At 43.8% G+C, this 24,840-nt stretch overlaps 1 protein-coding gene across 2 annotated transcripts in view; it reads left to right on the top strand.

The window, feature by feature from the left end:
• LOC111967143 (S-adenosylhomocysteine hydrolase-like protein 1) overlaps nt 1-23,230 on the top strand; it is a 63,408-nt gene extending 40,178 nt beyond the window's left edge. For both annotated transcript variants that reach the window (XM_023992014.2, XM_023992019.2), the window contains exons 5-17: nt 4,669-4,771; nt 10,229-10,323; nt 10,465-10,571; nt 10,676-10,792; nt 13,472-13,535; nt 14,327-14,415; nt 14,784-14,854; nt 15,082-15,176; nt 15,346-15,444; nt 15,524-15,592; nt 21,975-22,053; nt 22,434-22,554; nt 22,741-23,230. In XM_023992014.2, the coding sequence (XP_023847782.1) occupies nt 4,669-4,771; nt 10,229-10,323; nt 10,465-10,571; nt 10,676-10,792; nt 13,472-13,535; nt 14,327-14,415; nt 14,784-14,854; nt 15,082-15,176; nt 15,346-15,444; nt 15,524-15,592; nt 21,975-22,053; nt 22,434-22,554; nt 22,741-22,747 (1,116 nt within the window). In that variant the 3' untranslated portion in view covers nt 22,748-23,230. The remainder of the gene's footprint in view (nt 1-4,668; nt 4,772-10,228; nt 10,324-10,464; nt 10,572-10,675; nt 10,793-13,471; nt 13,536-14,326; nt 14,416-14,783; nt 14,855-15,081; nt 15,177-15,345; nt 15,445-15,523; nt 15,593-21,974; nt 22,054-22,433; nt 22,555-22,740) is intronic.
• The last annotated feature ends 1,610 nt before the right edge of the window (nt 23,231-24,840 follow it).

Raw genomic sequence — 24,840 nt, 5'->3', positions numbered from 1 at the left:
TAAGAGCAGTTGGAGGCCATGGAAGGAGTGTTGTATGGCATTGAAGCTCGTTTGGAGGTTTGTTAACACAGTGTCCAAAGAAGGGCCAGATGTATACAGAATGGTGTCGTCTGCGTAGAGGTGGATCAAAGAATTACCCGCAGCAAGAGCGACATCATTGATATATAAACAGAGAAAATAGTTGTCCCGAGAATTGAACCCTGTGGTACCCCCATAGAGACTGCCAGAGGTCCGGACAACAGGCCCTCCGATTTGACACACTGAACTCTATCAGAGAAGTAGTTAGTGAACCAGAGAATTAGAGAAATCAAGGCTGTTGAGTATGCCGATAAGAATACGGTGATTGACAGAGTCGAAAGCCTTGGCCAGGTCGATGAAGACGGCTGCACAGTACTGTTTTTTTATTGATGTTGGTTATGATATCGTTTAGGACCTTAGGACCTTGAGCGTTGCTGAGGTGCACCCGTGACCAGCTTGGTAAGGTCTACAACAGGTGTAGACCTTACCTTGAAATATTTATTTACAAGCCCTTAATGAACAATGCAGTTCAAGCAATAAACGAAAGGAAAAAAAATCAAATCAATCAAAAAAGAACACAATACATTTACATAACAATAACAAGGCTATATACAGGGGGTACAGGTACATGATTCCATATGTGTTATTTCATAGTTTTGATGTCTTCGCTATTATTCTACAATCTAGAAAATAGTACAAACATCCGGCGCCGAAACGAGATGGCCGCCTCGCTTCGCGTTCCTTGGAAAATATGCAGTATTTTGTTTTTTTATGTGTTATTTCTTACATCGGTACCCCAGGTAATCTTAGGTTTCATTACATACAGTCGGGAGGAACTACTGAATATACGATTAACGTCAACTCATCATCGTTCCTACCAGGAATATGACTTTCCCGAAACGGAATCCAGTGTTTTGCCTTCCACCCAATACAATGGATCTGATCCCGGCCGGCGACCCTGTGCGACGCCGTAAAAGGGGCAACGAGGCGTCTCCCTGGTCAGGCTTCGGAGACGGGCACATCGCGCTCCACTCCCTAGCATACTACTCGCCAATGTCCAGTCTCTTGACAATAAGGTTGATGAAATCCGAGCACGGGTAGCATTCCAGAGAGACATCAGGGATTGCAACGTGCTCTGCTTCACGGAAACATGGCTAACTCAAGAGACGCTAACGGAGTCGGTGCAGCCAGCTGGTTTCTTCATGCATCGCGCCGACAGAAAACAAACATCTTTCTGGTAAGAAGAGGGGCGGGGGGGTATGCCTTATGATGATCACACCACGTCTCGTTAATCATAACAACACACAGGAACTCAAGTCATTCTGTTCACCTGATCTAGAACTCCTCACAATCAAATGTCGACCGCATTATCTACCAAGGGAATTCTCTTCGATCATAATCACAGCCTATATATTCCCCCCAACAGACACATCGATGGCCCTGAACGAACTTTATCTGACTCTTTGTAAACTGGAAACCACACACCCTGAGCTGCATTCATCGTAGCTGGGGATTTTAACAAGGCTAATCTAAAAACAAAACTCCCTAAATTCTATCAGCATACCGATTGTGCTACCACGAGGCTGGAAAAACCCTAGATCATTGTTATACTAATTTCCGCGACGCATATAAGGCCCTCCCCCGCCCCCCCTTTCGGAAAAGCTGACCACGACTCCATTTTTTGATTTCCAGCCTACAAACAGAAACTAAAACAACAAGCTCCCGCGCTCAGGTCTGTTCAAACGCTGTCCGACCAATCTGATCCACGCTCCAATGACTGCGTCGATTCTACGCGCGGGATTGCGAATATTGTTCCGCATTGCGTCCAACAACAATATTTGACCGAAAATATGCTTCGAATTCGCGGTTGAGCCCCGGAGGTTTCATTAGGAAGTGCATTTGACCGACTGTCGTACCGCACAGCAACGATTTTTTTAAAACATTCGCAAACCAGAAACCGCGTGGGATTGACGCAGCATTCGTGTTGAAAACCTTGAACAAGCGGCGAGACCACTGCTTTTTAACCAGGCAAGGTGACCGGAAGCATGACCGGAATACAACAGTGTTAGTTATTCTCTCCGCAAGGGCAATGCAAACAGGCTAAGTCCCAATGTACAGAGACAAAATCGAGTCGCAATTGCCAACCAGCTCAGACACAAGAGGTATGTGGCCAGGGTCTATGCAGTCATGCACGGGGATTTCACAAAAGAAGAAAACCAGCGCCCGTCGCGGACCAGGATGGTGTCTTGCTCCCAGGACAGACTGAAACAACTTTTTGCCCCGCTTTGGAGGACATACAGTGCCACTTTGGACACGGCCCCTACCAAAACCCTGCGGGCCTCTTTGCACTGCAGCCGAGGTGAGTTAAAAACATTTTAAACGTGCCTGGTTAAGACCCTCGCAAGGCTGGCAGGGCCCAGACGGCATTCCACCGCGTCCTCAGAGCGATGCGCAGACCAGCTGGCTGGGTGTGTTTACGGAAAAACCAATATTTATTCAAATCATCCCTTATCGCGGCAGTTCTGCTGTGTCCGCACAATGCTTCAACAAGGCGGCCGACCATTGTTTCCTGTTCCCCAAGAAAGGCTCAAGGTTACTGAGCTAAACGGACTACCGCCGCCGTAGCACTCACTTCTCGTCATCCATGAAGTGCTTTGAGAGACTAGTCAAGGACCATATCACCTCCACCTACCGGACACCCTAGACCCACAACCCAATTTGGCTTACGACCCAATACGGTCCACAGACGACGCAATCCAACCACACTGCACACTGGCCCTAACCTCTGGACAAGAGGATACCATTGTGAGAATGCTGTTCATCGATTACAGCTCAGCATTTTAACACCATAGTACCCTCCAAACTCGTCATCAAGCTCGAGACCCTGGGTCTCGACCCCGCCCCTGTGCAACTGGGTCCTGGACTTCCTGGACGGGCCGCCCCCAGGTCGTTGAGGGTAGCGTAAACAACATCTCCTACCCCGCTGATTCCTCAACACTGGGGCCCCACAAGGGTGCGGTCGTTCTGAGCCTCTCCTGTTACTCCCTGTTCACCCACGGACTGCGTGGCGATGCACGCCTTCCAACTCCATCAGTCAACGTTTGCCGATGCGCCAACCTACCAGTGGTAAGGGCTTTGATTACGCAACAGACGACAGGAGACGGGCCTGACAGGAGGAGGTGAGGGCCTCCGGCAGTGTGGTTGTCAGGCAAAAAATTAACCTCACACTCAACGTCAACAAAAAACAGAAAAGACGAGATGATTGTGGACTTCAGCGAAACAGCGCAGAGGGAGCACCCCCTTAATCCACATTCGAGCGGGTTCAGAGTTGGAGAAAGGTTGGAAAGTTGTAAGTTTCCTCGCGTGTACACATCACGGACAAACTGAATTGGTTCACCACAAGACAGCGTCGGTGAAGAATGGCGCAGAGGCCTGCCTCTCACCTTCAGGAGGCTGGAGAAATTCGGCTTGGTCACACAAAAGCACTCAACAAACTTTCTACAGGATGCCACAATCAGAGAGATCCTGTCGGGCTTGTAAGTCACCGGCCTGGTTAACGGCAACTGCTCCGACCCACGTAAGGCTCTCCAGAGCGGTAGTGAGGTCTTGGCAGAAGCGCATCTCAGGCGGGGGCAAACCTACCACCTTGCACCTCCAGCCGACACCTACACATCCGCGAGTTGTTCAAACAGGAAGGGCATTTAAGATCCATCAGGACAAACAACCACCCAAAGCCACTGCCTGTTCACCCCGCTATCACTCCAGAAGGCGCCGAGGTCAGCTACAGGTGCATCAAAGCAGGGGACGAGAGAGACTAAAAGAAAAAAAAAAAACAGCTTCTGATCTCAAGGCATCAGACTCTTTAAAAGCAGCCACCACTAACATTAGCGGCCGCTTGCCAGACATACTGTACTCGCAACTCCAGCCATCTTTAAAAAATGGAGGAAATTTGATGGAAATTATGTAAAAATGTACGCACTTAGCCACTTTAAAGGAATGCCAACTTATAGGTAATTTTTCTACAGTACCCTACAATTACCCATCTCAATTACTTGTATATAAGCTGCTACGCTCTGATATTGTCCTACTGGCATCTTGCCATCTTTATGTAAATACATGTTACACTAGCCCTTTAAACTATGCCACTTTATGTTTACATCCCTACAGTACGTCATCTCATATGTAAAATATATTTACCGTAGCTCTATACCCATTTCTTACTTTGCATTCTTGCCTTAATGCGTTCTGTACCACCACTCATTCATATATCTTTATGTACATATTCTTTATCCCTTTACACTTGTGTGTGTATAAGGTAGTAGTTGTGGAATTGTTAGGTTAGATTACTTGTTGGTTATTACTGCATTGTCGGAACTAGAAGCACAAGCATTTCGCTACACTCGCATTAACATCTGCTAACCATGTGTATGTGACTAATAAAATTTGATTTGATTTGAAATAAATACCCTTGAATGAGTAGGTGTCCAAACCTTTGACTGGTACTGTATATACAGTAGGCTGAATATATTGAATGGTCTGCTCTCTTTTGTGTTCTGTATAGCCCATCAGCTATTTATGATACAGAATATTACCTGTACATCTCTGTATTGTTCTTGTTCCTCTCATTCAACCTCCTCGCTCTGCACTCAGGTGTTGATTGAGACTCTGGTGGCACTGGGGGCCCAGTGTCGCTGGACAGCCTGTAACATCTACTCCACACAGAACGAGGTGGCAGCTGCCCTCTCAGAGATCGGTAAGTAGAAGCTTTCAACATGACTACTTTACAGCTTTGTTACAGTAATGGCTTCTATGTGGAACAGAATGAGAGACTGACTGTACTTCATAAGAGGTTTTTGAAAGTTGTGGTTCATCACATTCATATTAATTGGTACTATTTCTGCATACTATACATTAACTCGTATTAATATGTAATTAATTACATGAGTGTTAAATGGGTGTTTCTTGTAAGCGTGCTAAATGTTGGGGGTGATTTGTTTCCCTGTGCCGTTGGAAACTAAAGAAACCTTTTGGAGATGTTCTCAATAAAGTCCTGGAAAACACAGAACATCAGACTTGCCCTCTAGTCAATGAACTACAGCACCAAGACACGCATATCTCTTAGGTTGCTGGGTGTTTGTTAAGTATATGTGTTTCCGTAGCGGGGTCTTTTTGCTTTTCACAGCCTGTTAGCCTGAGCAGTTCACAACAGATTCAGACTGCATTACAGTAAATATCACCAGTCACACAGCTCAAGTTGGGAGAAGAACTGGGGCAGAGGCTGTGGGCTGATTAACTTGTCCTACAAACACAGTATCCTCTGACCATTTACAACCCACTCTCAGCAGTGTTGACATTTTCTACGGTGAGTTATGCCAGCAATCTTCATACCGTACATACTGCAAGCCTGCCAGAAACCTACTGACTTGACCAGATGAAGGAAGTAGATAGATAGTTGTACGTAGGTATATACAGTGCATTTGTAAAGTATTCAGACCCCTTGACTTTTTCCCACATTTTGTTGCGTTACAGACTTATTCTAAAATGGATGAAATTGTTTTTTCCCCTCATCGATCTACACACAATACCACATAATAACAAAGTGAAATAAAAAAACTGAAGTATTACATTTACATAAGTTGTATCACAACCAGGCTGTATCACAACAAGCCGTAATTGGGAGTCCAACAGGGCGGCGCACAGTTGTCTGGGTTTGGCCGTTGTAGGCCGTCATTGTAAATAAGAATTTGTTCTTAACTGACTTGCCTAGTTAAATAAAAAATAAATAAATAAAGGTATTCAGACCCTTTACTCAGTACTTTGTTGAAGCACCTTTGGGAGTGATTACAGCCTCGAGTCTTCTTGGGTATGACGCTACAAGCTTAGCACCTGTATTTGGGGAGTTTCTCCCATTTCTTCTCTGCAGATCTTATCATACTCTGTCAGGTTGGATGGGGAGCATCACTACACAGCTATTTTCAGGTCTCTCCAGAGATGTTCGATTGGGTTCAAGTCTGGGTGCTGCCGGGGCCACTCAAGGACATTCAGAGACTTGTCCCGAAGCCACTCCTGCGTTGTCTTTGCTGTGTCGTTGTCCTGTTTGAAGGTGAACCTTCGCCCCAGTCTGAGGACCTGAGCGCTCTGGAGCAGGTTTTCACCAATGACTTCTCTACTTTGATCTATTCATCTTTCCCTCGATCCTGACTAGTCTCCCAGTCCCTGCCGCTGAAAAACATCCCCACAGCATGATGCTGCCACCACCATGCTTCACTGTAGGGATGGTGCCAGGTTTCCTCCAGATGTGACACTTGGCATTCAGGCCAAAGGGTTCAATCTTGGTTTCATCAGACCAGAACATCTTGTTTCTCATGGTCTGAGAGTCCTTTAGGTGCCTTTTGGCAAACTCCAAGTGGGCTGTCATGTGCATTTTACTGAGGAGTGGCTTCCGTCTGGCCACTCTACCATAAAGGCCTGATTGGTGGAATGCTGCAGAGATGGTTGTCCTTCTGGAAGGTTCTCCCATCAATCCTGTCTCGAAGCTCTACGGACAATTCCTTTGACCTCATGTCTTGGTTTTTGCTCTGACATGCACTGTCAACTGTAGGACCTTTATATAGACAGGTGTGTGCCTTTCCAAATCATGTCCAATCAATTGAATTTACCACAGGTGGACTCCAAACAAGTTGTAGAAACATCAAGGACGATCAATGGAAACAGGATGCAGCTAAGCTCAATTTCGAGTCTCATAGCAAAGGGTCTGAATAGTTATGTAAATAAGGTATTTCTGTTTGAAAATATTCTAAACCTGTGTTCGCTTTGTCATTATGGGGTACTGTGTGTAGATATACGTTTTACAATAAGGCTGTAATGTAACAAAGTGGAAAAAGTCAAGGGGTCTGAATACTTTTCAAATGCACTGTACTTACAGACACAGAGAAAGATGCAGGGATTCGAGGACTAGATAGGAGGTTAACTAAGAAAAAACTGTCAGTAGAATAGAGGTCCTAAGCCCAGGTACTGTATAGCGTGTTTCTAGCTGTATGGTCATATGGGACGAGTAGCATGGCAGAAGAATCATAGAGCTTTCAAAATCTCCCCACCTCCAATTCAATAGCAGGGCTTAGGATAGTTTTTTGAATTTATTTTTTTAACGTAAGCCCTCCCTTTCCCACATCATTGCGTAAAGCGACATCTGTCACAGTATCTATTTCTAATAAACAGTTGGTCTTTATGGAACTGTTCTCTGGCAGCTTCTGTTTCGGCCTGCCTGCTCTGCTCTCTCTGGGGTGGAAATGACCAGAAGGCCTTCTGTCCTGCTGCAGTTATCACCTGATGTCTGATCCTCTCCTAAAAATCACAGGATAACAGCTTTAGAGACAAAAGACCTAGCTTATTATCCCCTCTTGGGGATACCACTGCTGGCTTGCTTCTGAAGCTAAGCAGGGTTGGTCCTGGTCAGTCCCTGGATGGGAGACCAGGTGCTGCTGGAAGTGGTGTTGGAGGGCCAGTAGGAGGCACTCTTTCCTCTGGTCTAAACAAAGATCCCAATGCCCCAGGGCAGTGATTGGGGACACTGCTCTGTGTAGGGTGCCGTCTTTCGGATGGGACGTTAAACGGGTGTCCTGACTCTCTTTTTGGTCATTAAAGATCCCATGGCACTTATCGTAAGAGTAGGGGTGTTAACCCCGGTGTCCTGGCTAAATTCCCAATCTGGCCCTCAACCATCACGGTCYCCTAATAATCCCCAGTTTACAATTGGCTCATTCATCCCCCTCCTCTCCCCTGTAACTATTCCCCAGGTCGTTGCTGCAAATGAGAACGTGTTCTCAGTCAACTTACCTGGTAAAATAACGATAAAATAAAATAAAAAGAACAGACATATCCTTGTATATCTACAGAAAAGACAGGAATGCCTATGGGGGTGTTGTATATATTCAGAGCCATATTCCCGTAAAGCTTAGAGAGGATCTCATGTCAAATGTTGTTGAACTGGTTTAGTTGCAAAGTCACTTGCCTCATCTAAAACCTCTTATTTTGGGGTGCTGCTGTTGGCCACCAAGTAGGGATTACCATGGGTAACCGGGATCAATTCACATTTCCAGACAAATGTAATGACGACCTGGAAATTACTGACATTTTCCCCAATGTCGGCACTAATGCAATGCCACAAAATATACAACATGCGCAGCAAAAGATTAGCAAAAAATAAAATGTCACATTATCCAAACAGGTTTTCACATGGAAGCCTTTAGTCCAGCGTATTTACTTCACACAAAGTCACCATAGATTCAAAGCAGACGCATAATTGACACTGCTGACCCAAATGTACTTGATAAACCCTACAGCAAACCCTTACGGTATAGACTATAAAATAACGTGTGCCTCTTTGAGCTGTCATCGTGACTCTTCAGACAGTCACATATTTGATAGGCTTATGCACAATTCACTACATAGACATCTCTGTCAGACATGAAGTCTGTTAACAATTCAGAGAGGCTTGAGGGAAAATGCTATGTTCTCCTGTCCTAGAGTTAGACTATCAGTCCCAATTCTACTGAAACCCCAAATCCTGACTCCTGTCTCACATTAAAATCCCTAACTTTATTCTGTATTTCATAGGTTGCATTATCAAAGCATGTCTCTCGCCTATGCAGGTCAAAATACCTCTAACATTTCCCTCGATTCTCTGCACTGTCGTACTTGCTGCCCATATTAGAGCTTCCGTAGGGAATGTGTGATCAACAAACGGTATGAAAGTTACCGATATTTTTAAAACAGTTGGTCCCCGTTAGATTAAATATCAAGGTATCTTAATTATTTACACTCTTCATCTCCCCATTATTCATGTCTGTTATAAAAAGATGTCAACATTTTAGTCATTTAGCAGACGCTCTTATCCAGAGAGACTGACAGTTAGTGCATTCATCTTAAGATGGCACGGCGTGACAACCACATTTTACTGTCATAGTAAGTACATTTTTCCTCAATAAAGTAGCTATCAGCACTTCCATCTCCATTTACTCAAGCAAACAACAAAATGACCTTTAAAAAAACGTATTAAACAACATCTTATTGAACAGCGGGGACTATAAGGGGAGACAAACACACATTTTGTTGTTGTATTGTTTGTATATCTTTATATTTTAAATTTGTGACTGTCCGGATCTATCAGTGTTTTGTTAATTGTTATTTTTTTTGTGGACCCCAGGAAAAGTAGCTACTGTTTCTGCTGAAGCTAATCCACATAAATAAATAAATAAACATATGGAGAGCTTTACTCAGGTCCTCTGTTTCTGCCATGCTTATAACATCATAATGCAGGCTTTATAACACAATGTTAAATATTCAAAGGTTAGGTCAGTTCACAGCAATTGGTCATGACACAAATAGCAGTATAGTGACACACATACCAGTATAGGTGAATAGGCCTACAGTGAAGCTATCCCTGATAAACTAGTGTAGCTTAAATCCTCCATGACTGTTCAATACTGATGTCAATACTGGTAGTTCTGGCTGCTATTGACACATGTTTCCTGAGTGATTTATGAGGGTGTGAAGTGGGCTTTAATGGTAGAGAGCTGAAGTGTTTAGTAGGGCCGGGACAATACCAGTATTGCAATATTCTTTCCATGGCAAAAATGAAAACACGAAGCATACATAACTCTTTGATCGTTAAAAACCTGCTGTATGTAAAATATTGTGTGCTATAGCTTGGAAAATAAATACATGTGACTCTGGATGACAACATAATGTTTGTTTCCAACATTAGGGCTGTTTTCCTAAAGAAGTTGAATCCACTTTGTGTTTTGTTTCCTTGCCACGATACCAACGAGTATCGTCCCGGCCCTGGTGTTTAGTGAGCAGGGTTATGTAAGTCTACCTGGTGGAGCCTACAGAGGCAGGGGCTGTTCTAGGCTCTGTGGTGTTGTGGTTGGACCGTTGTGCAGGTCCAGATGTCTAGAGTTAAGCTGCAGGTCGTTATATTAATGACTTTACAACAGATTATACGGACATCAAGCACCGTGTGTTCAAACGTCATTGGTTCTGCTCTCTCTAGAATGAAGGGTCTTAACTTGTTAATGGCTCAGGACCCTGTGCTGCTGTTTAAAAAGGGCCTTAGCTTTTATATTTGTTGCGACATACGTCTGATCTGGAGAAATATTGTAATTTCTAAACCCATTTTATTCTCCCAACTACCTTGTCATTTCTGCAGGTGTGGCTGTTTTCGCCTGGAAGGGGGAATCGGAGGATGACTTCTGGTGGTGTATCAACAAGTGCATCAACATGGAGGGGTGGCAGCCTAACATGGTACCCATAGAACTCTTGTCTATTACCCTCCTTTAACAGCAAGACAAACATCTTTGTTGACCATTTTGTGTTACTGATATGTGTTCGCGTGTTGTCACTGTTTGTTGAGAATGTTATCTCTTCTTGCTGTGTCTGTGGTAGATCCTTGATGACGGAGGGGACTTGACTCACTGGGTGTATAAGAAATACCCCAACAGCTTCAAGAAGATCAGGGGCATTGTGGAGGAGAGTGTGACTGGGGTCCACAGGTGATTTTATTTCTGAATATAATACATTCTCAATCATACATGTTCATAAGACCAACAGGTAACTCTGAGCTTAGTTACTTAGTTACTTTCTCTTTGCCTTAAAGGTTGTACCAGCTGTCCAAAGCAGGCAAGCTGTGTGTGCCAGCCATGAATGTAAATGACTCTGTGACAAAGCAGAAGTTTGACAACCTCTACTGCTGCAGAGAGTCTATCTTGGATGGGTAGGTGTTAAATTTACCTTTCAAGCATACAAGTGAATGTTCCCTCGCTACGACACCTCAGTGCTCTTTGTACATACAGTTGAAGTCGGAAGTTTACATACACCTTAGCCAAATACATTTAAACTACATTTTTCACGATTCCTGACATTTAATCCTAGTAAAAATTCCCTGTCTTAGGTCAGTTGGGATCACCACTTTATTTTAAGAATGTGAAATAATAATAGTAGAGAGAGTAATTTATTTCAACTTTTATTTATTTCATCACATTCCCAGTGGGTCAGACGTTTACATACACTCAATTAGTATTTGGTAGCATTGCCTTTAAATTGTTTAACTTGGGTCAAACGTTTCGGGTAGCCTTCCACAAGCTTCCCACAATAAGTTGGGTGAATTTTGGCCCATTCCTGACAGAGCTGGTGTAACTGAGTCAGGTTTGTAGGCCTCCTTGCTCGCACACGCTTTTTTAGTTCTGCCCACACATTTTCTATAGGATTGAGGTCAGGACTTAGTGATGGCCACTCCAATACCTTGACTTTGTTGTCCTTAAGCCATTTTGCCACAACTTTGGAAGTATGCTTAGGGTCATTGTCCATTTGGAAGAACCATTTGCGACCAAGCTTTAACTTCCTGACTGATGTCTTGAGATGTTGCTTCAATATATCTACATAATTTTCCTGCCTAATGATGCTATCTATTTTTGTGAAGTGCACCAGTCCCTCCTTCAGCAAAGCACCCTCACAACATGATTCTGCCAACCCCGTGCTTCACGGATGGGATGGTGTTCTTCGGCTTGCAAGCATCCCCCTTTTTCCTCCAAACATAACGATGGTCATTATGGCCAAACAGTTATATTTTAGTTTTATCAGACCAGAGGACATTTCTCCAAGAAGTACGATCTATGTCCCCATGTGCAGTTGCAAACCGTAGTCTGGCTTTTTTATGGTGGTTTTGGAGCAGTGGCTTCTTTCTTGCTGAGCAGCCTTTCAGGTTATGTCAATATAAGACTCGTTTTACTGTAGATATAAATACTTTTGTACCTGTTTCCTCCAGCATCTTCACAAGGTCCTTTGCTGTTGTTCTGGGATTGATTTGCACTATTCGCACCAAAGTACGTTCATCTCTAGGAGACAGCACGCATCTCCTTCCTGAGCGGCATGACGGCTGCGTGGTCCCATGGTGTTTATACTATACTTGTGCAGATGAACTTGGTACCTTCAGGCGTTTGGAAATTGCTCCCAAGGATGAACCATACTTGTGGAGGTCTACAATTTATTTTCTGAGGTCTTGGCTGATTTCTTTGGATTTTCCCATGATGTCAAGCAAAGAGGCACTGAGTTTGAAGGTAGGCCTTGAAATACATCCACAGGTACACCTCCAATTGACTCAAATGATGTCAATTAGCCTATCAGAAGATTCTAAAGCCATTTTCTGGAATTTTAAAAGCTGTTTAAAGGCACAGTCAACTTACTGTATGTAAACTTCTGACCCACTGGAATTGTGATACAGTGAATTATAAGTGAAATAATTTGTCTGTAAACAATTGTTGGAAAAATTACTTGTGTCATGCACAAAGTAGAGGTCCTAACCGACTTACCAAAACTATAGTTTGTTAACAAGACATTTGTGGAGTGGTTGAAAAACGAGTTTTAATGACCCCAACCTAAGTGTATGTAAACTTCCGACTTCAACTGTATATATAATATTTAACTATGTATCTGATTTTTTTTGTGGATCAAATACTGTAAATATATATCTCAAATATAGTACCTGTCAAAAGTTTGAACGCTCTCATTCAAGGCTTTTTATTTTACTATTTTCTACATTGTAGAATAATAGTGAAGACATCCAAAATCTGAAATAACACATGGAATCATGTAGTAACCAAGAAAGTGTTAAACAAATCAAAATAAGTTTTCTATTTTAGATTCTTCAAAGTAGCCACCCTTTGCCTTGATGACAGCTTTGCACTCTTGGCATTCTCTCAACCAGCTTCACCTGGAATGCTTTTCTAACCGTCTTGAAGGAGTTCCCACATATTCTGAGCACTTGTTGGCTGCTTTTCCTTCACTCTGCGGTCCAACTCATCCCAAACCATATCAAGGCAAAGGGTGGCTACTTTTAAGAATCTCAAATATAAAATATATTTTGATTTAATTAACACTTTTTTTGGTTACTACATGATTCCATAAGTGTTATTTAATAGCTTTGATGTCTTCACTATTATTTCGCAATGTAGAAAATAGTATAAATTAAGAATAACCCTGGATTGAGTAGGTGTGTCAACGTTTGACTGGTACTGTATGTATATATATATATATATATATATATATATATATATATATATATATATATATATATATATATATATATATATATATATATATATATATATATATATATATATGTGTGTGTGTTWTATATARARATATATATATARATACATARATATATATARACAWATACACACACACACACACACACACACACACACACACACACACAATAGGCCAATACATCAGACTAACAACATGGCCTGTGTGATCCAGTGGCCTGGGAAATTGCTTTTATAGACTGCTACTGCCCACTTCACTCTTCCTGGAGTTTCAACATAACATAGGAAGGCCAACTTCCTGTATCTTAATGTTTCCCCTGTCTCTATCTCCATGTTTCTGTCTGCAGCCTGAAGAGGACCACAGACGTGATGTTTGGAGGAAAGCAGGTGGTTGTCTGTGGTTATGGAGAGGTAAGGGGGTGTCGCGGAAATTCTACACAGGGACATTCGGAAGTCAATCTGAAATGCATTATTCTTTATCAGTGCGCTGGAGAGGTTCCAACTAACTCAATGCAAAGTACACATGTCGTTCAGTTGCTCCCCCCCGGGGCAGTTCCGTTAGTTCTCTTATATACAGACAAGTTATATTAGCATGATTTAGCTTATTCATAATTAATTAATCATTAACGTTTGCTTCATTCATGTTATCGACCAATACTGGGTCATGCATGTGACATACCAATACCTCATAATGCTTCTTCTCTCTAAGCTGAGACCTTGAAACTGAGATATCTTTCGTTTGTTCTCAAAACAAGGTCTGGGCGTACTGCCAAATTGCAGATACTGTTAGTGAGGATTCGTTCAGTCACTTGAATGAACACAGAAATTGGTTATTAGAAAAGCACACATTTTTTATTTCCATCACAGGGTTTTCATATTGTATATGTAGTCATGTTTGAATAGACTGCGTTTGTGCTGGCTACGCTAAACCTGCTATAAAAAAAATGTGCACTCTGTATAATGATAATCACCTATACAGTACATACTTGTACATTTATATACTGAAGAGTTCAATGACATGTCATTCTAAGTTATTGTATATTTAGTCTTAAGTAATCAGCCTCTATAGAGTTATAATGTGGACATCAAGGTTTACTGATATGCATGTTCTTTTGAGGGTCCATTGTGGCCTGTTCTTTTGATTGAGGTCAATGTGATGTGATCATATTATGTTATTCTAATGCGATATGCTCTCCCTGCAGGTTGGGAAAGGTTGCACTGCCGCACTGAAAGCCATGGGATCCATTGTCTACGTCACAGAGATTGATCCCATTTGCTCCCTGCAGGCCTGGTGAGTAACAGGAAACTGGAAGTAGGAAGCAGAAAGTGCCAAATGTAGGGCACTGCTGACCCACAGAAATGACACCATGAATTAGACCACAAAACCCTCTGGACAGAGGAGTCTCTCTGTCCTGCTCTAAGATAAACCTTTGAAACAGAAATTCTCCATCAAAATATAAACCCGAAAACCTGAACTGGCTTTCATCATTAGGATAACACGATAGAAACTAGATGGCAGCGTATTAAACCTTTTAAATAAAACAAAAGAGTTTTTGAATGGCACTCGTAGACCAGTACTACCCAACTCTACTGTAGGCAGAGCACCTGTCTACAACCATCTGTTCTTACTAACCCGTCTCTCCCCATGTGTTTGAACAGCATGGATGGCTTCAGGGTGGTCAAGCTTAATGAGGTCATCCGTCAGGTGGACATCATCATCACATGCACTGGTAAACAACATCAAACTACCTTACTTATGTAATCAACTTTCTGTACAGGGGACTGCTTTTATATGGAAATACATTAATCTATGTGCTTCCAGTACATGCCTGTCACAATCAATAAATGCATTGACATGCATACATGGCCCTTTGCATCATCTAATCGAGAGAGTTTGTGCTGCTAAGCTCTATGTAGATGGAGGTTTTAGACTGGTGTTTTTCCTGTGGTCTCCTAGGGAATAAGAACGTGGTGACCAGGGACCAGCTGGACCGTATGAAGAACGGCTCCATCGTGTGCAACATGGGACACTCCAACACTGAGATTGACGTGGTGAGGAACTTTAACACAACACAATTCGTTACTACAGTAGAACGTAAAAATCAACGGAGCCTTTCCAGGGAATATGAAGTTCATGATTGTTTAAAATGTACTGCATATTAAGACTTTTAGTAGTGTGCATAGTGTGTTGGTCTGCTGATCTGTGTGACCTGCTCCTCAGGCGAGCCTGCGGACCCCAGAGTTGACCTGGGAGAGAGTGCGCTCTCAGGTGGACCATGTCATCTGGCCTGATGGCAAGAGGGTCATCCTGCTGGCCGAGGTGGGAAGTTACACACACACACACACACACACACGCACACATACTCCCACATAGCAAATAAGAAGTTTCTCTCCCTCAGGGTCGTCTTCTGAACCTCAGCTGCTCCACAGTTCCCACCTTCGTCCTGTCAATCACAGCCACGACCCAGGTAATACAGACACTCCCCACAGTAGCTAACAAGCAGCTAGAGTAGTGCTGCAGATAGCAGTCTGTGGGTTTACACTGCCTTCAGAAAGTATTCATACCCCTAGACTTTATCCACATTTTGTTGTTACAGCCTGAATTTAGAAGCTGTTTTTCAGTCTCTCGGTCCCTGCTTTGATGCACCTGTACTGACCTCGCCTTCTGGATGATAGCGGGGTGAACAGGCAGTGGCTTGGGTGGTTGTTGTCCTTGATGATCTTTATGGCCTTCCTGTGACATCGGGTGGTGTAGGTGTCCTGGAGGGCAGGTAGTTTGCTCCCGGTGATGCGTTGTGCAGACCTCACTACCCTCTGGAGAGCCTTACGGTTGTGGGCGGAGCAGTTGCGTACCAGGCGGTGATACAGCCCGACAGGATGCTCTCGATTGTGCATCTGTAAAAGTTTGTGAGTGTTTTTGGTGACACATTTCTTGAGCCTCCTGAGGTTGAAGAGGCGCTGTTGCACCTTCTTCACCACGCTGTCTGTGTGGGTGGACCATTTCAGTTTGTCCGTGATATGTACGCCGAGGAACTTAAAACTTTCCACCTTCTCCACTACTGTCCTGTCGATGTGGATAGGGGGGTGCTCCCTCTGCTGTTTCCTGAAGTCCACGATCATCTCCTTTGTTTTGTTGACGTTGAGTGTGAGGTTATTTTCCTGACACCACACTCCGAGGGCCCTCACTTCCTCCCTGTAGGCCGTCTCGTCATGTTGGTAATCAAGCCTACCACTGTAGTATCGTCTGCAAACTTGATGATTGAGTTGGAGGTGTGCATGGCCACGCCTGTACCATCTAAACCGCTGTGAAATATATTTTCCATAACCTAAAAAAATATTTTTTATTTTCAGCTGTTTGAAGCTGGTGTACAAACCCGAAAGTAAAATACTTAATTAAGAACGGGAAGCATATAAATAACGCACATAGAAACCCTTCTTAGACTTGCTTTCAATGAGAATGACAGATCTATAACTCACTTTTCTACGTGAATTTGGTCAGGTATCCCAAAAAGTTACATATTGCAGCTGTATATAGCATCCTCAGTGACTACTAGGAAGTTTTTAACCCACTTAATCCCAACATTATTCACCATCATTGTAAAGCCCTAATTATTTTTGTTGCTCTGACAAGGTCATTTCTGAAGATAACTTTAAAAAAAATGTGATTAGTGATTCATTTTAAGGTAAAAAAAACCCAACCCTGTCCCTAATTTTAAGCTAAACCCTGTTACATGCACAGAACTCTCGTTTTAATATGGTGAAACTGTTCCTTTAAAAAACTTTTTCAAAAGAAACATTGAACATGTAATAATAGATCATAGTGTAAAAGCAAGTGAGCTGGTTCTACTCTTTATGGCCATTTTCTGATGTTTATTGTTAGAGCATAACACGTCAACCCTGTTACCCCAGGTATCCCCCTTTCCCTTTGCCACAGATAGAGGCTAGAAATGTTTTAGCAATAAAAACAAAAATTGTGAAGCTTACATTCAATTGCCCCTCCCTTTTGCACACAACAAGCTTCTATTCCCCCTGTCACAAGGGGATTCATGGCTGATTTAAGATTAAGTCGTCAACCCTGTTACTTTATTTGACACTTACTGTGGTCATTTTTTCATGTAGCCCTGTACACTCATACCCGTATACAGTTTGAAAATGGCAGATTTGGACACTGATAAGCACCTAAATTGGAATGCAGTGGCTGTACAGTAACATGCTATACATGATGTCAGAGTTCAGGGTCTCTGCTTCAAAACTCTGTATGGGTTTTGACTGACAGCCATTCTGAACTTAAGCACCTTGTGCAACAACAAGTTACCCCCATCCAGGGGCATTATGTGTAACAATTGCTTAACGCTATGGGCTACTGTATGTTCAAGCTTAAACTCTATTGGACCAGGGTGAAATGAAAACCACACAACTGGTCCAAGCAGTCCAGATGAGAAAAGGGTGTTTAGCCCCCTCAAGCCAATGTCTCCACGCATTCAGAGCCTTGACGACAGCCAACAGCTCCCGGTCCCCCACGTCATAGTTTCGCTCCGCCGGGCTGAGCTTCTTCTAGAAAAAGGCACAGGGGCGGAGCTTCGGTGGCGTACCCGAGCGCTGAGAGAGCACGGCTCCTATCCCAGCCTCGGACGCGTCCACCTCCACTATGAAAGCCAAAGAGGGATCCGGATGGGCCAGCACGGGAGCCGAGGTAAACAGAGCCCTCAGGTGACCAAAAGCCCTGTCCGCCTCAGCCGACCACTGCAAACGTACCGGGCCCCCCTTCAGCAGTGAGGTAATGGGAGCCGCTACCTGACCAAAACCCCGGATAAACCTCCGGTAGTAATTGGCTAACCCTAGGAACCGCTGCACTTCCTTTACCGTGGTGGGAGTCGGCCAATTACGCACGGCTGAAATGCGGTCACTCTCCATCTCCACCCCCGAGGTGGAAATGCGGTACCCTAGGAAGGAGACGGACTCCTAGAAGAACAGGCATTTCTCAGCCTTGACGTACAGGTCATGCTCCAACAGTCGACCAAGCACCCTGCGCTGCAGGGACACATGCTCGACTAATTTGGAGTATATCAGAATGTCATCAATATACACCACTATACACTGCCCGTGCAGGTCCCTGAAAATCTCATCTACAAAGGCTTGGAAGACTGATGGAGCATTCATCAACCCGTACGGCATGACGAGGTACTCATAATGCCCTGAGGTGGTACTGAACGCCATCTTCCACTCGTCTCCCTCCCGGATATGCAGCAGGTTGTAAGCGCTCCTGAGATCTAATTTGGTGAAGAAGCACGCCCTGTGCATTGACTCAATCGCTGTGGCGATGAGCGGTAGACCTCGATAGTCAATACGCGGGCGCAGACCTCCCTCCTTCACAAAAAAGAAACTTGAGGAGGCGGGTGAAGTGAAGGACCGAATGTACACCTGACGCAGGGATTCGGAGACATATGTTTCCATAGCCGCCGTGACAGGGGATACACGTGACTCCTGGGAAGTGAAGCGTCTACCAGGAGATTTTTCGCACAATCGCCCCGTCGATGGGGTGGTAATTTTGGAGATGGCAAGAGCCAAAATCGACATATTAACGGGGAATGCGCACGGTGCAGACCTGGTCTGGACTTTCCACCGTAGTAGCACCAACGGAAACCCCTAAACACCACCCCGGGCACTCTCGCGACCACCTTTGCCAAGTGCCCTCCTTTGCCAAGAAACAGTGGGGTCAAGACACGCTAACCAGGGTAGGCCTAGCACCACGGGAAACGCAGGACAGTCACTGAGGAAGAGACTGATTCTCTCCTTGTGACCCCCCTGCGTCACCATACCCAGAGGAGCGGTGGCCTCCCTAATCAACCCTGACCCTAATGGTCGACTAAAGCATGAACGGGGAAGGGCACAGCCACGGGAACAATGGGGATCCCTAAACTAAGGGCGAACGATCTGTCTATAAAATTCCCAGCTGCGCCTGAATCGACAAGTGCCTTATGCGGGGAAAACTCAAGAAAATTAACATACAAAAACGTGTGCAACAGAGGGCTCTGGGTGAGAATGGTGCCGGGTCACCTGGGATGACGCCAGAGTGCCCTGTCTGCTGCCTCTTTCCCCAGAGGCACCAACCCGGCACGGACTGGCAGTGTGACCTCTGCGGCCACAGATGGTGCACGAGACGGAACCTCCTCCAGTCTCCCTACGCACCTCCCAGCTCCATGGGCACTGGAGCGGCGGTGCTGGGGGATGGAATCGACAGAACCCGATCTGGACGTCCGCGGGTAGCCAGCAGGTTATCCAGCCGAATGGACAGGTCCACCAGCTGGTCGTAAGGTGAGGGTGGTGTCCCTGCATGCCAACTCCCGACGGACGTCCTCTCGCAAACTGCTGCGGTAGTGGTCGATCAGGGCCCTATCGTTCCATCCCGCTCCGGCGGCCAGGGTCTGAAAAGCCATGGCGAACTCCTGGGCGCTCCTCGTCCCGCCTCAGATGGAAGAGACGTTCACCCGCCGCTCTACCCTCGGGTGGGTGGTCGAAGAATGCCCGGAAGCGGCGGGTGAAATCCTCGAAATGGTCCAGCGCCGCTTCTCCTTCTCCCCACACGGCGTTGGCCCACTCCAAGGCTTTCCCAGAGAGGCACGAGACGAGGGCGGACACCTTCTCACGGCCTGAAGGAGCCGGGTGGACGGTTGCCAGGTAGAGGTCGAGCTGCAACAGGAAACCCTGGCAGCGTGCAGCCATCCCGTCGTACTCCCGGGGAAGGGCGAGACGAATCCCACTGGGACCGGGTGAAGAGGGGGCGAGTAGTGGAGGCCCCGGTTGTGCTGGTGGAGGCGCTGGAGGAACTCCCTGTCTCTCCCAGCGGTCCATGGTTTGGACAATGCGGTCCATGGCGGCGCCGAGATGGTGGATCATCGCCGCGTGCTCCCGGACGCTCTCCTCCACCCCTATTCCAGGGGCACCTGCTCCTGCTGACTCCATATGTGGTGTGGGATTCTGTAGCGGGGTGCGTAATTGGCGGCAGAGAAGTCAGGCGCAGGAGAGCAGAACTGGGTAATAACCGGTGATTTATTAAGCAAAACCAACGGCAACCAGAACAACAAGATAAATGGGCACAAAATAACCCGTTGTGCGCTCACGGGGAACGTGCACAAGCACTACAATAAACAATCCCACACAAAGACATGGGGGGAACAGAGGGTTAAATACACAACAAGTAAATGAGGGGATTGAAACCAGGTGTGAGGAAAACAAGACAAAACAAATGAAAAGTGGATCGATGATGGCTAGAAGACCGGCGACATCGAGCGCCGCCCGAACAAGGAGAGCACCCGACTTCGGCGGAAGTCGTGACAGAGCTCAATATGAATGAAATACATCAATAGTACAATAGACTTAGATATCGGCCATATATCCTGCCTATAGTTTACTAGGGTGCACCCAACTCTATCTTAATATGAGGATCTCTGATGTCAATGTTCAATAGCAATACAATAAACATGAATCCACAGAACACAAACCAATTCCCAATACTGACTTATAAATCACTAAGATGGAATCAATGTGAGTGACTGTGCCTATCAATAAACACTGTAAGGTGTTTAAGTGTAGCATGTGCTTATAACAATCCCACTGCACTGTATGATGCAATGATGTCTTGCAAGAAAAATCCTATCACACCGTAGTATGGCAGTGCAAATTTTTGCATGCAAATCTTCTTATCGATGTCCTGGGTTCGGCGGCTCGCCATCTTTGGTGGAACTGAATCCATACTCAAAAAACCTGACCAAATCCTGGCGTCAATCTTTCCCTCAATCCCTTCACAGCACGTTTGTATAGATAAGTGAGTGTTAATATCCAGTTCTCTCTTTTTAGTTCAGTTTCATACAACTTCTCAATGATTTTTAACTTAGTTTTTCTTCCATGGAATGGCAGTAGCTCTTCATGTTCCGTTCTAGCTCTTTTTTTTCAGTATGTTGGCGCCGACTGGTGTATAACGTGAGGTTAGGAGAGGGACAAAGAGAATATTGAGTTTTGATCGGCTCAAAATAAACTGCCTGTCATGCAGCTTCTGACAGCTGATTTGTAATAGCTGTCAACTTAAACATCAATAGCAATATAGTATAATATGATTGGTTACTGGAATCTCACTAGTAACGATAAGTGTTCAACATTAGTTGACCTGTGTTACACATGCACCCCAAAAATCGGAAGGGGCACAAGGTACGTTAGGATGTCTGGGTGTGTGGTCAGGAGAGGGGCTCGGCCCCCCGTCTGGAAGTTATAGCTTTTTCCTGCAATCTAAAACCATAATCATATGTAAAAATATATATATTTTCTGTATATCTAAGCATACCTCTTGAGCTGTCTGTATCCTCCTGTCTGATGGTAATTTGTTTAAATAAACAATATATGCTTATCTGCATCTCTGCATCTATGGTAAACGAGGGGTAAAAGATTAAAAGGAATGTGAGTCTTCAGTACATGTAGTAATTGCTTACTTTTCTAAAGTCTACCAACCTTGCCAGCAGGCATGCCAGCTAAGATAGTTAGACAAGCTAGTTACTCTAACTTGATTGATAACTAGCTACCAAGAAGCCATTTCAGGCTATCTGGGCTAGCTAAAGCCAACTTCATAAAATTTCTAGGTGACTAGTAGTATTATAGAGAAACGACTACAAAAACATTTTTATAAAATAACGTGTTTTTTTATGATGTTGAACATGTTTCTTTATGACACGGTTAAGATAACGTGAGATCAAAAGTAGTTACAACAATTAGATGCCTTTTGATTAGTGTAACGACCCATCTATTCTTGAGATTGTGTGTATACTAATGATTGTGTATTGTGCTTCATTTCTCCAACAGGCTCTGGCTCTTATTGAGCTGTACAATGCTCCAGAGGGCCGCTACAAACAGGATGTCTACTTGCTTCCCAAGAAGATGGGTGAGTAATGGACAGCCCTTATACCCTGCAATGTTTGGCGCGTCACAAGAAAATACAGATAAATAATGTCTGTAGTGGTAGTTATAATTATGTTATGGTCTAGCTAGCTACACAACACAATTCCTGCTTTAGCTGTTTTATCCCTGTCTCTGTGGACATAATACTGTTTCACAAATGCTTGTTTTGGACAAGCTGTGCAAACCACTTTCACCCATCTCTGAGGCCCTACTTATGCCATCTGGTGATGTGAATGAGACATTACAAATAAATTCTGTAACTTTTATTTGGTATTCAAGCATACAGACACATATTTGTTGAATACAATTATAAAAACATTGCTTATTACTTCTATAATTGTATGTGTGTTGTGATTGTCTCAGATGAGTATGTTGCCAGCCTGCACCTGCCCACCTTTGATGCCCACCTAACGGAGCTCTCAGATGAGCAGGCCAAGTACCTGGGCCTCAACAAGAATGGCCCATTCAAACCCAACTACTACAGGTACAAATGTCCCTGCTAACATCCCTTTAAATGTCACCAAAATATCAGATTTATCTTCATTTCTGCATTTCATCCCCACAGCCACAACAAATGCTCTTATTGGTCCAACCAAGTTAAGTGAAGGTTTTAATAACTTCAGTACATACATTTGACTAATATGTTAAATTTCATTTTTGGTATTCATAGGTATTAGCTTGCATGAACGGACCACAACTCTGCACTCCTTGACTTGGACATGGCCTGGATGACCAGAAGATAATGAAATATATATTTCGTTTTTTTAGAGACACTTCACTTAAAAAAAAAAAAAGTTTCAAATTAAGCTCCTATTCCTTCATTTTCTACAGTAGGTGTTACCCTGTTTCACTTGCTGTTTTGTGTGTTTAGTTTCACCATTAGTTCTGTAAATACACACTCTAAGAAACCAACATACAGGACCCCACTGGTCATCAATGACCAATTGAAAGTACAGCACCTAAACTCTGCTGTCTGCTTGAGATATATATACACGTCGGTTTTAATTCCCACTCTCCAGTAGAATAGACATTTTTCTGATGTTTTATTTGTAGTTTTATAGATCTTTATTATTGTGCCAATTGATTGTGTAGGGAAGGGGATTGTTGTAATTGAGATTTATATTTTCTGTCTGCATTGATGTCGCTCTTCTCAAATAATTACATTCCAGCCAAGGGAACAGGGAGAAATGGCCTCCACACTAGAAAGACTCAACCTCAATGTTCCATTTAAAGACATTGTCACGTTTCCTGCTGGACCATGTGTATACCCATATAGATGTTACCTACCAGCTTGTCATTTTACTGATCTCTGATCTCTATCTCTCTTCCTCTGAAACAGAACTGAGGTTTGATTGAAAATATGAGTACCTGTACTGACTGTACTGTATTGGGGCGGCAGGTAGCCTAGTGGTTAGAGCGTTGGGCCAGTAACCGAACGGTTGATAGATCAAATCCCAGAGCGGACAAGGTAAAAATCTGTCATTCTGCCCCTGAACAAGGCAGTTAACCCACTGTTCCAAGGCCGTCATTGTAAATAAGAATTTGTTCTTAACTGGCTTAAATAGATTTTTTAAATAGACTAAAGGGCAGACGTACTATACAAAGAAAATCATATACTGTATATGTGTGCATGTACAGTACAGAAATGCAATTATCTTCACTAACAACATTTAGAAGTGTAAGATACAGAAAGGTATGTGTAACCAGAAGAGTGACGATCCAATCTGGCACTGGTTTTGATTGAGTCTCACATGGTAATATGGTAATAACACTGGAATGTTTTGCATTGTAGGAGTCTTATCAGACTTAAAAGGACAATAGTGCATTGCTATTTCTCCATTCCTGGTCTAAACAATGTGGAATTAAGTTTATTGAAGTGATTTTTTTAAATACAGTAGTTGGCTGATTTTAGTATTGTTATTACTAGTAGTAACTAGTATCCCTGTTTGTGTAACGTGAATCTGTTTTTCACTTAACGTTCCTGATCACCATGTTGTCCTTCTGTCTGTTCTCTGCATCCATACTTGCCTGTTTCATGTCACCATCACATTGAAGGTCTACTCCATAAGGAGAGTTGTTATTCAGTTGAGTAATGTTGTTTTTTAGTTCCACCTGCCGATGAATATTACAGAGGGTAAATAATCTGTATGTATTACCGGTGCATTTAAAATGACATGCACTGTCACTCTGGTTTGGTAACATGGGACACTGAGTCGGTTGAATACAGACCACATCTGTGTGTACAATTTTCAGTGTTTTCTGTCCTTCCATTTTAGCTGTGTGAAACAACAGATACTGTTTTATTTGTGTATATATTAGCTGATGCAACTGTGAGAAAGCGCTTTCTTCTTTGCACTACTTAAAGCTGTTGAGCATTACAACCAAGGACATATGCGTGAGAAGGACATTGTTGGCGGGGTATTGGCGTTGTAACTTTGGTTACTGGTCAAGTGACAGTGCCTTGTAACCCATCTGCTACTGCACGTATTCATCACTTGTAGGATTATGTCTGTCCACTCTATTCCTCTTTGAAAGCTGTCCAACAGTGTTCTGATTCTGCAATATAATCACTATGCACCAAGATGTGCATCACTGTAGTGGTCTCATATAAAGATTTGTACTTATTGGGGGTACCCAAACTGCTTCCGGACCCCCCCTCCCGGATCCAGGATCATCCTCATCAAAAAAGCTGACTAGCATAGCCTAGCCTAGCGCGACAGGGATATCATATAATATAATTTCATGAAATCACAAGTCCAATACAGCAAAT

The sequence above is a fragment of the Salvelinus sp. IW2-2015 genome, linkage group LG1 (assembly GCF_002910315.2).
Source record: "Salvelinus sp. IW2-2015 linkage group LG1, ASM291031v2, whole genome shotgun sequence".
NCBI lineage: Eukaryota > Metazoa > Chordata > Actinopteri > Salmoniformes > Salmonidae > Salvelinus > Salvelinus sp. IW2-2015.
This window is presented reverse-complemented; position numbering and strand designations above follow the sequence as displayed.